The sequence below is a fragment of the Pristis pectinata genome, chromosome 23, assembly GCF_009764475.1.
Source record: "Pristis pectinata isolate sPriPec2 chromosome 23, sPriPec2.1.pri, whole genome shotgun sequence".
NCBI lineage: Eukaryota > Metazoa > Chordata > Chondrichthyes > Rhinopristiformes > Pristidae > Pristis > Pristis pectinata.
In genome coordinates, this window is record NC_067427.1 from 33,270,253 (window position 1) to 33,283,256 (window position 13,004).

Below are 13,004 nucleotides of genomic sequence, written 5' to 3' on the forward strand. Positions count from 1 at the left end.
AAGATTCTCCTTACTTGGTTACTTTGAAGATTCTGAGTAATCTAAGTGCTCTGAGAACACTTATACCAAACGAGGTACCTGGTTTGACAGCCGCCCAGATGACTTCAAAAATACTACCAACTATCACCTGAAAAAATACAACATGCCTTCAGTTAGTGAGCGACAAACACTAATCATTTCGTTGGCTGCCTGCAATCACACAAAATCAATCTTACCCCAAAATCAAAACAGTTGAATGAGGAATGGAAGTAGTTTCGTGGGCCCAAACCATACATCTTCAAGGACATTTCAGTCAGAAAAAGGCCAAGGAAAACAAACTCAGCAAAATCTGAAACAGAAATATGTTAAAATCATCAGGGCAAAATTTGCAAGTTGTCAACCCTGTGAGAGAAACAGTTTCCTTATGCAAAGGGTGACCGGGTTAACGCACACAGGATTTCAACTCAATGGAACCACACAACCTGACATCATCACATGTACACATTCTGCACACTACGTCTGTGCCATCTTTCTGCCACAGCAGTCCTAGCCAATCCCAATTCCCACTCTTTCCACATTGTCCAGGTTTTCCAGTGTTTCATCTGTTTATCTGCCATGCCCTGAATTGATGCAACAGATTGTGCTTTAAGTATCTCAAGCTCTGATCATCTTCCACAGAAAGAATCAATCTTTTTGTTAGTTTTAAATTATCATTGTATTAATTCAGAGAACAACACTAAAAGACTTCAAAGGAAAGACATTAAGTATTTGGGAACGGTGGAGGGAGGACAGAAGGACTAAAATTGATTCTGATATAAAAGAAAGATCAGTAGCAAATATAAAAGACAAATGTAAGGCTCTTCCACTGACAGATAAATCATATAAATAGTTCAAAGGAAAAATGTAGCACTTGGGAATGAAGATACAAAGAGTCTAATTCTGGCAGATTAAGTGAGCAGAATTAGCAAATTAATATTTCATATCAAATTTCAGTGATTTTTAGAGATAATTGCTGGAAAGAAATTGGTACTGAAAAGATTGCCAGAACTCAAAGTGGATAAGTGACGTGGCCCAAAGGTACGTGCCTCAGGATACTGAAAGACTGAGAAAGGAAGTGAGAAGAAAGATCGTTCTAAGTCGCAGAGAAGTTGGTGGAGTTGAGGATAAAACAAAGGGTGCGTCTGTGGTGGGTTGAAGCCAGGGTTGCTATGGGAATGAGTTGTTAATGAGGCAGCTAGGGAGTGACAAAGAAACGTGGCATGTTGCAAATAGCAGGTCAGGGAGTGCTTATGGAGAGGGGAAACATTGAAATAAATTGAAAAACTAAACTGAGACAATTTCATAGGCAAAAACTCACAGCAAAGGTGGGCGGTTCTTTTACAGGCAGAGAAAACAGGTTATTGGAAATCGGAGAATTCAATACTGAACTCGGAATGCTACAACGTGCCCAGAAGGAGGATAAGGTGCTGTTCCTCAAGTTTGTGTTGGGTCTCATTGTAACAGTTCAGGAGGCCACAGACAGTCCAGAGAGAGTGAGTGGGATGGTCAATTAAAGTGGCAGGGAACTGGAAGCTCCGGGTCTCTCCTGTGGACTGAGCTCAGGTGTTCTGCAAAGCAGTCACCCAATCTGCGTTTGAATTTTCCAATGTCGAGGAGACCACGCTGTGAACACTGCATGCAGTGCACTAGATTGGAAGAAGTTCACCTGGATCGCTGCTTCACCTGGAAACACTGTTTGGCTCCCTGGATGGTGGGGAGGGAAGAGGAGAGAGAACAAGTGTTAAACCTGCTACCGTGGCATGGGAAAGTTCCACAGGGAGGGGTGGCTGGGGATGGAAGAGGGACCGGTGAGTCATGAAACAAAGGGTCCCTTCAAAAGGCTGAAAGGGAAGGGGGATGTGTCTGGTGGTGGAAACTGTGGAGGATGATCCACTGAATGCAGAGCATGGAGTGGAAGGTGAGGACTGGGGGCAGCTCTGGTCTTCCTCTGTCCAAGGGGGTGAGAGTAGAGGTGTGGGACATTGATGAGTTGTGTTCAAGGGGCCTGTCCACCAAGGTAGAGGGCAAGGCACGACTCAGGAAGGGGAAAGGCAGTTCTGAGGCACCTTGCGGAATGTCTCATCATCGGGGCAAATGCATCAGAGAACCGTGAGTGGGAATGAAATGGGGTCCTTACAAGGATGCAGAATAGGAGGAAGTATAGTCAGGGTAGCTGTGGGAGGCTGTGGGATTGTTATGGATGTCAGTGATCAGCCTGTCCCCTCTCCCCTATTCAGAGTTCACCTACGTGAAGGTGAGTGCTGGATGGAAATTGGCAGCAAAAGTGATGAAACTTTCAAGTTCTGAATAGGTGCAGGAAGCAACACCAATGTAGTCGTCAATGTACCGGAAAATAATTGAGAGAGGGTTCCTGAGTGGAACTGAAACAAAGGATGATGCTTTAGCCCTGCTTTCCATTTCCTTCAACAATACAGATAGTACAAAATAAAAGTGGTGAGCATTTAGAATTGCAAAATGGATCAAGCACTTGACAACACAAACATCCAAAATACATTTCTGAAGGTAAAGCAACCAAGTAATTAGACAACGCTGGTGCATTAACCTCTGCCTTACATTGGGATATAATTGGAGTATTATCTACCCTGTTGCCTCACTCAAACAGCCAGGTTACAAGCCTTGGTCATGAGTATCAGCAGCTGACCAGATCAGGAAGCTACCATAATCAAGTCTGATCCTGTCCATTCATGGGAACCATCCCACAGATGTCAGAGGTCCCAATGTGGAGCATAAGCTCCTTGTCATTCTGGTTTAGTTCTATTTTGTGTATTCTTTACAATAATTGAGAAATCTGCAGTCTTGCAAAGATTTTTTCTATGTTTTTACATTTATGTTGAACCTCATTACGTTCAAAGTTCCCAGTTTAAAAAAATTATCATGACTAATGCAAGCACTGAGTATGTTCACAAAACCATGTCCTATATTGGCAGAAGAAAAACACGATGATGCTGGAGGAACTCAGCAGGCCAGGCAGCATCCATGGAGAAAAGCAAGCGGTCAAGGTTTCGGGTCAGGACCTGAAGAAGGTGTCCCGAAGAAGGGCCCTGACCTGAAACATTGACCACCTGCTTTTCTCCACAGACGCTGCCTGGCCTGCTGAGTTCCTCCAGCATCATCGTGTTTTTCATCTAGATTCCAGCAATCTGCAGTCCTTTGTTCCTCTCCTATATCGGCAGGATTTAAACTTTGCAAATCGGTTCTGTAAGTAACACATTGCAGTTTAATCTTAATCAGATCAGCATTGACAAGTGGAAGAGGATCAAAAACCATGACAAAAACTCTCCCAAAAGAAGAAGTATTCTGTGACATGCTTTCTACATCCCAGGAGAAGACCAGCAAACATCTGCTAAATAATTTTATTTGTAACTCTGAATAAATTATCCTTTACCCAAGTAAATGGAATTCTTCTTTACGCACAAAGATAATGTCTTATTGAGTTTATCAGTTTTCATCAGGATCTATGAATATATCTCTTCCAAATATTTTAAACTAAAATGAAAATCAGCTTTGCACACACTTACATAGTGCCTCAGTGAGCCACAGTGGCTGGTCGTAATGGACAATTGCAACACAGAGAGTGTTAAGTCCCACCACACAGAGGACAATCCAATAAAAGCTCTGTGATTTCACCATGCGCCTAATGAAGAATCGAAACCGCTTCTCTTTCCTTCGAAAATACGAGGATCTCTCATTCTTAACGCTTTTCAGGCTGGGCCGAGTGAATCCTGGAAGCGAGAGAAATTGAAGTAACATTCAGTATGTCTACACAGTATTCATACATTTCAAATCAAATGAGATGATATTCTACAGAAGCATTTGTTCCAAGAGCATGTTATGTCCAAAGGTTTAACTTTACGTTAAAGCTGAATATGCCCTTAAGATTTACTGGAATACAGAACAGTGAGAGGGTATTGGCCATGAACTTTTTTTTGTAAACTCATTTGTGACTGCTTATTTGAAATCTCTTCTTGTGCTTTTTAAATGAGCATAGATATGCCTTCCGTCTCTTTTGAACAAACTGCTGTCAGTTAATTGTTCATGACAGCACCAATTTGCACAAATGTCTCTTTAATTACCCGGCTGGTAGTACAATCAAAGGTCCCAGGTACGTGTACAGGTAAACAATCACAGCCCCTTCAGGAAGCAATGTTCCCGGTGATACTAGTTTGTGGGGAGGAGGGGAGTTATTGAGGAGGGCAGTTGATCAGGGCTGGGGGGAGGGGTGGAAGTAATCAAGCATACTGCTTGATATAGGGAGCAGAGGTTGAATCTGGCTGAAGGACTGGGTGAGTAGAAAACTCTTAGGATCTTAGGTGATATAAGCTTTGGGAGAGTTCAGAGTGAGCACAAATAAACAGCGCAATGCAGCTCATAACCTACGATCGATTGGCACTAAGTTCCCAGCCTCATCCTTATACATAACTGGAACAGGGGAACAGGTCTCCCATTGATATGTGCATTTACTTCTGAGACCTGCAGGCACAGGGACAAGAATAGGCTGTTCAGATCCTCCAGCCCATTGCACACTTCAATTAGATCTGTACCATACTCCAACTACCCATCTCTTATCATAGCTATTAATGCCTTGCCCAACAACAAAAACATCTGCCAGTCTCCGTGAAGAAACGTTTAATTCACCACCAGCCTCAACAGTTTCTTTGAGCAAATTGCTGTTGTAATCAGTATTGAGCATTCCTGTGGAACAGACCTGAAGGGCTGAATCTTGCCTATCCTGGTTCCTTTGCTTGCTCCTGTCTGGTTACAGCTAAGCCTGAAATGCTTGGTGATGCCAGGTTTAAAAAACATGCCACACTCCAATGAGATTATCCAAAAATCTGAGCAAGATGAAGTTCATAAAGAAAGATGCCATCCCTTTCCTATCTTGATCTGAAATCGGTCTCTACCTTTGCCTTTCACCAGCATTGTAAGTCACTTCTGGACAAGTAGCAGGACCTCTGACGGGAGTGGCAGAAGTGCCCTTGCAGGAGATTGGCACCAGACATCCACAGTCAGGGAAATGTTGGCTTCTAATTACTCTGATCTCCTCTCCACTCTGTCGGGGAGACTGCTTCCATGTGACACAAAGCCGAGCTGAGACTGAGGGGCCCAGTGCGCATCTGAACCCAGGACCTCACTCTCCATGTGCCTCTTATTTTACCTGTCGGCCACCTCATCACCACCGCAGCATAGTAACTATAACCACTCAGATCACTTTGCACTAAAACAGCCTTTGTTTTTTTTAATTCTAATTGTGATTTTTGTAAAAATTGTGTACAATTTATGTTTAATTTATATTTTTCATGTGAATGCTGCTTATATGATGCTATGTGCCTGTGATGCTGCCGTTTTTCATTGCACCTGTGCACACGTGTACTTGTGCATGTAACAATAAACTTCACTTTGACTTTGACTGATGCTCCAAAGCCAGCTCTATGCAATCTAACTCTTTTGTGCTTTTCTTTATATCATGGGTGTGAGTTTTAACATACATAACTTAAATAGAACAGTAACCATTTCAAAACATTTCACAAGCACCTGGTAAACAAGATCCAGGTGAACTGATTACTAATTCCCCTGCTATATGTCAAAAGTAATCATTCTCACAGCAATTTTAAATTGCTTGTTCTGGGAACATAGTGCCTTGAATATCTAATTTTGTTCAAAATTGAACTTTTGTTGCTGAGCTGGAACCTTTGCTTTTCAAATATTTCCTTCAGAACTTCAAGATGTGTTCACAAAGCAAGCTTGGTTAACACCGTGACCACCTAAATGAGATGATGAGACAGCGATCACACATACCTATCTCATGCTGATGTGCAGAGAGGTTGTTGAGACAAATGACATGTCCTGTTATACAGTTCCAAAAATGTTCTTATTTATTCTGATGTTGCAGTTGGCATTTTATGGATTCGTGGTTTAAGAATTAAAAAGAGCTTGAAATGGAATCTGGTAGGATTCTGGTTATATTATTCAACCAGCTGGATTATCTATTTGTTGACATGTTCTGAACTACCGCAACCACTGGGGAATTTAAGTACAAAGAGATCATTGGAAAGTTACAGGAACATTGGCAGATGGAATGTAATCCCAACAAGTGCAAGGTGATGCACTTTAGGAAGTCAGACAGGGGTAGGACATCTACAATAAATGGTAGAGCACCAAGGAATGTTGAAGAACAGAGAGTCTTTGGGTTCAAGTTCATAGTTTCCTGAAAATGGCCACATAAGTAGATGGGGTGCTGAAGAAGGCACATGGCACGCTTGGGGCAAACAATATAAGAACTGGGATGTTATGTTGCAACATTATAAAGCACTGGTTAGACCACACTTGGAGTATTGTGCTGGGAGATTGACCAGGGTGTTGCCTGATTGGAGGCTTTAGTCATGGGGAGAGACTGGATTGGCTGGGCCTGTCTTCCCTGGAGGCTGAGGAGTGACCTGATAGGATGATGAGAGGCACAGATAGGGTAGGGTCAACACTTTTGTCCCATGGTAGGGGTATCCAAAACAAGAGGGCACAGGCTTAAGGTGAGAGGTTGGAGTTTGAAGAGGTTCTGAGGGGTAAGTTTGTTTTTACACAGGGAGTGGTTGATATTTGGAATCCAGTTGCTGGAGGAGGTGGTGGAGTCAGATGCACTCCACTATGTGTGAGAAGCATTTAGACAGACACTTAACCAGGCAGGGCATGGAAAGACTTGGTTCTAATGTGGGCAAATAGGATGAGTGTAGATGGGCAAAAAGGTCAGCACGGATGTGGTGGGCCGAAGGGCCTGTTCCTCTGCTGTACACCTCTGTGACATGAATGAAATAATTAAACAAAATAGGGAACAAAATTCAGGATGGTGACTACCAGGTTGCCATTAAAGTCAAACAGTCCATCACTGTCCTAAAGCAATGGAAATCTCGAGTGGTTGACTCCTAGTCGCCCTCTGAAAAGGCACGACAAACCTTTCAACTTAAGGGCACTTAGAGCAGGGGAATAAATACACTGCTCACATCCTGTGAGCGTTAACAGGAAAGAAGAAATTGATGTAACAAATTTACACACTAGTGGTACCCACTTGTTAGCTATTAAGTGTCACGTTTCATACGTCACTGTGAAGAAAATGCATTTTTATATAACCTGGTTAACAAATTTGTGACTGCACTGTTCCCTAAGACAGAGGAATTGAGGTGGCTGCGGGAAACAGCCGAGAAATTCAATGTCAAAAGAAGGGTGCAGGAAAGCGATGAAGGGAAATAACAAAGTAAAACAAAAGTAAGGCCACACAATGAAATTTCTGACATTTGCCTCCAATTAAAATTTGATTGCTCTTTGATTTTTTTCCAATCCCATTGTTTAAGGTTGCCGGCTTAATCTGCAGAGTAAGTGACCTGAGCTGCCTTGCAGTTTATGAAGGCATGGTCAGAGAAATGGACAATTCCCTCTACATCCATCTTAAGCACAGTTTCTCGCTGTTAATTATAAGTTGTTCAGAGCAATTACACGGTAAGGCAGATTTTAATTGTGCTTCAGAAAAAAAAGCCTCTAGTGCTATTTTGTTTCAGTTGCTTTGCTTGACTTATTTGATAATTTGAATAGTTTAGCAGAAAAAAGCAAAATTAACAGCAGAATATGCAAGGATTATTAACTTTGCAGAGATATTTTAAATTAAACTTTTTAATATTTAAACTGTAATGGAAACAAGCAGAATATGTAACAGAGCATGTTGTGTTGCAACATGACAACATGATGTAGACAGGGACCAAAGATCAGGGGCCGTTTTCAGATAAATTGGGGTTAAGTGAGTAAAGTTAATTGTGTTGGGGTGCAGAGACATTCTGATTAATTTTTACATTTCCATTATAAATTGCAGTGTCTCTATTGATACTGGATACAGCTTTAAACTTGCCGTCCTCCATTATTTACTGTAAAATGGAATTGATAAGTACAGTTTGAAACATTTGCCATTTCTTCTATTAATGAGGACACAATAATTTACGTTAGGAGGTGCATGCAGATGGAAAGTTAAAGTGCATGGATTGACTATTAATTTCATGTTAATTGCCTACATTCAGATAATTTGTCTGAAACATATAACTAATCACTCAACCATCTTAAGAAACATATATCACCTTAACAAAGAACGTCAAAACAGAATATGCTACCAGCCCAGATGACATTTATCCATTTTGATCCTCAAACAGATGGGAAATGTACTTGGTAAATGGATTTCTGATATCTACAAAAACCTGTTAGAGTCAATATCTGTTCCCTGCGGTTGGAAAAAAATGTTCAAATTTTAAAGATTGTCAAGGCAGAAGGGGAAAAAGTTAGGCCATATTTTTAACCAGCAATTTTTTTTTATTATTTACAGTGTGGTAACAGGCCCTTCCAGCCCAACGAGTCCACGCTGCCCATTTTAAACCCAAATTAACCTACCCGTACGTCTTTGCAATGTGGGAGGAAACCGGAGCACCTGGAGGAAACCCACGCAGACACAGGAGAATGTACAACCTCCTTACAGACAGCGACGGGAATCGAACCCCGATCGCTGGCGCTGTAATAGCGTCGCGCTAACCGCTACGCTACCGTGCCGCCTAACGTAAGTTACTAACATAACTTACTAACATAAGTTAGTAAGGTGTCTGCTGTTTAATGGTGCTCACTCTGACCTGTGCCCTAGCAGGAAGTGAAGCTGTTGTGTGAGGAATTATAAGATCAAATCACTGTATTGTAGGTAGGTTGATAAGATGGGAGGAGGGCAGACGGTACACACAGACCACTGACTCTGGATGAACATAAGTGACTGGCTTCTGAACAGAAGCTGCTATTGGAAAATTGGAGTACTCTGAAAGTTAGAAGATCCTTAAAAAGGAGTAAGGAGGAAACAGGCGAGGCAGATCTCTGAGGGAGGCACAGAGAGAGGAACGTAGGTTGGTCAGGTGGTGCGACAGTGTGGTGGTCGGGTGAAACAAGTGTTGGTAAGCTTTATTGATCAGGTGATCGTAGACTGCGCTGTTTACCACTCCCCTCAAAAAGTCACACACATGTCCCATGCTCCAAAAAAACTAAAAATGAAATGTTGGTGAGGAGATGCAGAAATAATTAAAGTAACACTAACTGCTGCTGGCGTCATCTACAGAAGCTGCTGCAGCCTTCGGATCCGCTCCAGGTCCTTAAAAAAAAAGAAAGAGTGCAGCTCTTTTTTTAAAAAAGGGAAAAAAAAACATTCTTAACGAAATGTGCTGTCTTACAAAAATGTAAACCCACAGAGCATGCTGCATGCAGTTCCCTCCCAACCCGTTTCCCTGCATAAACTCGAGAATCTGGAACCCCACAGTTTCTTCCTATCTCTGTGGCTTGAGAGGTCATCTGGGGCTGTACCTGCCCTTCCAACCCTGGGCAACCCTGTATCTGCCTGATGGCTTTGAATGCCTTTTTGAATTTCATGGCAACAGTGCTCGGGCTGCTGTTGCTTCTGACCCACTAAGGACTAATGGATGCATTGACTTTCACTGTTCTCTTCTGAGTTCAGCCCTTGAACATGCTGACTCTTGGCAGGGCACACTTTCACCAACATGAAAGGCCTGCGCAGGAAGGGGCTACAGTTCCCACACAAGACCAGTTGGTCCATGTTCTCCAAAGATTTGAGCAATGTGGATACCATAAGATTCTTAAAATGGTACCAACAAATATTACGGATGACCAACTGTTATCATGCTGTTGGTGTGTTGTACAGTGTGGAATTTGTTAGAACCAGTTGGCCTGTGGAAGAAAGCCACACAAAGGGTACAGTAGAAAGTTGACTAAAAGTTGGTAATTTGACTAAAATAACCCTGTTGTCAGCTTGAATCTGCATCTTAGAAATACTGAGATAAGGTGCTGATGAAACTATAAAATTTGAAAGCCCTGCTTGATTCTGAAAACTGAACACCAGTAACAAGCTCTCCCCATTGAGATAACATGTGGACATGTGTCAAGACACAGCAAACTGGTGATTCCTTCGAAGAAATGCACAATGGAGTGAGAAAAGCTGTTTGAGCCACTGGGTTTCCAGACAAGTATCCTGTCTAAAGAATGCAAATAGTGGAGGGTGAAGTTTACAGTCTATAATTGAGTAGTTTTGTCAGATATAGCAGAAAAGATAAAAAGATGTTATTGTATCTCATTGGTCACAGGGAAGAGAATTGCACTATGTCATAAAGACCATAGTCATGAGACTCTGCAGAATGCATTAGGTGCATTAAAGGTAAATTGCAACCCACCAAGAAATTAAACAGTTGACTGTCATCAGTTCTTTTCTCACAACCAGGAGCAGGGAGAATCCTTTAAAACTTTTTTAACAGAGCTAAAAATGTGTGCAGGTAATTGCAACTTTGAAGGACTTGCCTCCTGGAGATGGGATTACTTCTGGGTGTCCAGCCTGAAGGGCAAGTGCATGCACACATGCAAAACCTGCTGAGCTATTGGAAGCTGGGTGGAAATGTTGGATGTCCCTGGGATGAAAAGCATCAGAAAATGGTGGCTTAAATGTTGCGGGGGTTGTGAATGGCAACATGAACATAATTTATGTTTATGTTTTTCTTGTGAATGCTGCTTATGTGATGTTGTGTGCCTGTGATGCTGCTGTAAGTAAGTTTTTCATTGAACCTGTGCACGTGTGTACTTGTACACATGGCAATAAACTCAACTTTGACTTTGTGAAAGAAATACCCTGTACGTCGCCGGGGAACAGTCTCAAAGCATTTTATAAGTATAGCAAAGGCAGGAGGGCAAACAGGGAAAGATTGGGACCTATTCAGGACTGAAGTGGCAATCCGTGTGCAGAGCCAGAAGATGTAGGAGAGCTCTCAAAATGGATACTTCTCATCTGTATTCACTGAGGAGAAGGACACGTTAGTTGGAGAGGTCAGGGGCAGTAAAATTCCAGAAGAAGGAAAAGGTATAATAAGTCCCAGTGAGCTTAAGGGTGGATAAATCCACAAGGCCTGATAAGATGTAGTGGAGGCAGGGGAGGAGGTTGCTGGGGTTCTGATATCGTTGTTTATACCTTCACTGGCCACTGATGCCAGGTGAATGGAAGACAGAAAATGTGGTCCCTTTATTCAGAAGGGGCAGGAGGGATGAGCCAGGCAATTGCAGGCCGGTGAGTCCATCATTAGTGGCAGAGAAGTTATTGGAAACAGATTCTGAGCAGCAGGATTAATCTTCAAGGATTAATCACAGATAATCAGCATGGCTTTGTCAGGGGAAGTCAATTTGATTTAATTTTCTGGAAGACATAGCAAAGTGTACTGTTGAAGCCGTTGCAATGTAGAATCAGAATCAGAATCAGGTTTATTATCACTGTCTGTGAAATGTGTTGTTCTGTGGCAGCAGTACAGTGCAAGACATAAAAATTACTATAAATTAAAAAATAAATAAATAGTGCAAAATGAAGAAATAACGAGGTAGTGTACATGGGGTCATGGGCTGTTCAGAAATCTGATGGCGGAGGGGAAGAAGTTGTTCCTGAATCATTGAGTGTGGGTCTTCAGGCTCCTGTACCTCCTCCCAGACAGTAGTAACAAGAAGAGGGCATGTCCCGGATGGTGAGGATCCTTATTGTTGGATGCCACCTTCTTGAGGCAATGCCTCTTGAAGATGTCCTCGATGGTGGGGAGGGTTGTACCCGTGATGGAGCTGGTACATGAACTTTGACCAGATCTATATGGGAGACTGTTACAGCCCATGAAGTCCATGGCAAGTTGACAAAATGGATCCCAAATTGACTTGGCACTAGGTGGGGAATTGTTTTTGTTACTAGAAGTCTTTGATCAGCTATGTGGCAGAGGGATCAGTGCTGGGGTCCATACTCTTTACTGCATATATTAACGAGTTGGATGTGAACGGAGAAGTTTCAATTAGTAGCTTGCAGATGCCATGAAAATTGGTGCTGTTCTTGATAGTGAGGAGAATGGACTTAGACTACAGGACAATATTGATGAGTGGGAAAGAGGGACAAAGAACAGCAAATGAAATGTAACCCTGATAAGTGCAAGGTGATGCATTTTGTAAAGATTAATAAGGCTTGGACATAAATGATATATGATAAAGCCCGATGGAATATTGAGGAACAGAGGATCCCAGTAAACAGCAACAGAGGTAGATAAGGTGGTGAAAAGGCTGGTGGGGTATTTGTCTTTATTAAGTAGGGCATAGAATAAATGAGGAGGGAGGTTACTGTACAACTGTAGGGCAGGCACGGTAGTGTAGCGGTTAGCATAGCGCTTTACAGCGCCAGCGACCCGGGTTCATTTCTGGCCGCTGTCTGTAAGGAGTTTGTACGATCTCCTTATGTCTGTGTGGGTTTCCTCCGGGTGCTCCGGTTTCCTCCCACATTCCAAAGACATACGGGTTAGGAAGTTGTGGGCGTGCTATGTTGGTGCCGGAAGCGTGGCAACACTTGCGGGCTGCCCCCAGAACACTCTACGCAAAAGATGCATTTCACTGTGTGTTTCGATGTACATGTGACTAATGAAGATACCTTATCTTAATCTGAACTTCCTAAAACTTTAGTTAGGCTGCAGCTGAAGTCATGTGTTCTGGTTGTCACAACATCAGGGATTCACCAAGATGTTGCCTGGGAGGACTGTCTCAGTTGTGAGGAGAGACTGGGTTTGTTTTCCTTGGAGCCAAGGCTCAGTGGGGACTTGGCTGGGGGATACAAAACTACAAGGTGCAGGTAGATAGATAGGGTGCATAATATGAAACTTTTCCCCAATGCAGAAGTGTGTTAAATGGAAGGCCATAGGTTTAAGAAAAGGGGTAGAGGGAACGTGAAAAAGAATTTTTTCACCCCGAGGGTGGTTGGAATCTGGAACACACTGCCTGAGGGAGTGCTGGAGAGACAGACTCTCACAATACTTCAGAAATATCAAGAAGACACTCAAATTGCCAAATGCAAAGACATCTACGGGCCATGTCCTGGAAAATGAGATCAGTGT

General features: G+C 42.6%; 1 protein-coding gene across 1 annotated transcript in view; it reads right to left on the reverse strand.

Moving 5' to 3' along the window:
- Positions 1-13,004, reverse strand: part of cacna1ba (calcium channel, voltage-dependent, N type, alpha 1B subunit, a) — a 645,315-nt gene that overhangs the window by 171,324 nt on the left and 460,987 nt on the right. The window contains 3 exon segments of the mRNA XM_052037346.1: positions 15-127; positions 216-328; positions 3,558-3,761. Coding sequence (XP_051893306.1) covers positions 15-127; positions 216-328; positions 3,558-3,761 — 430 coding nt within the window.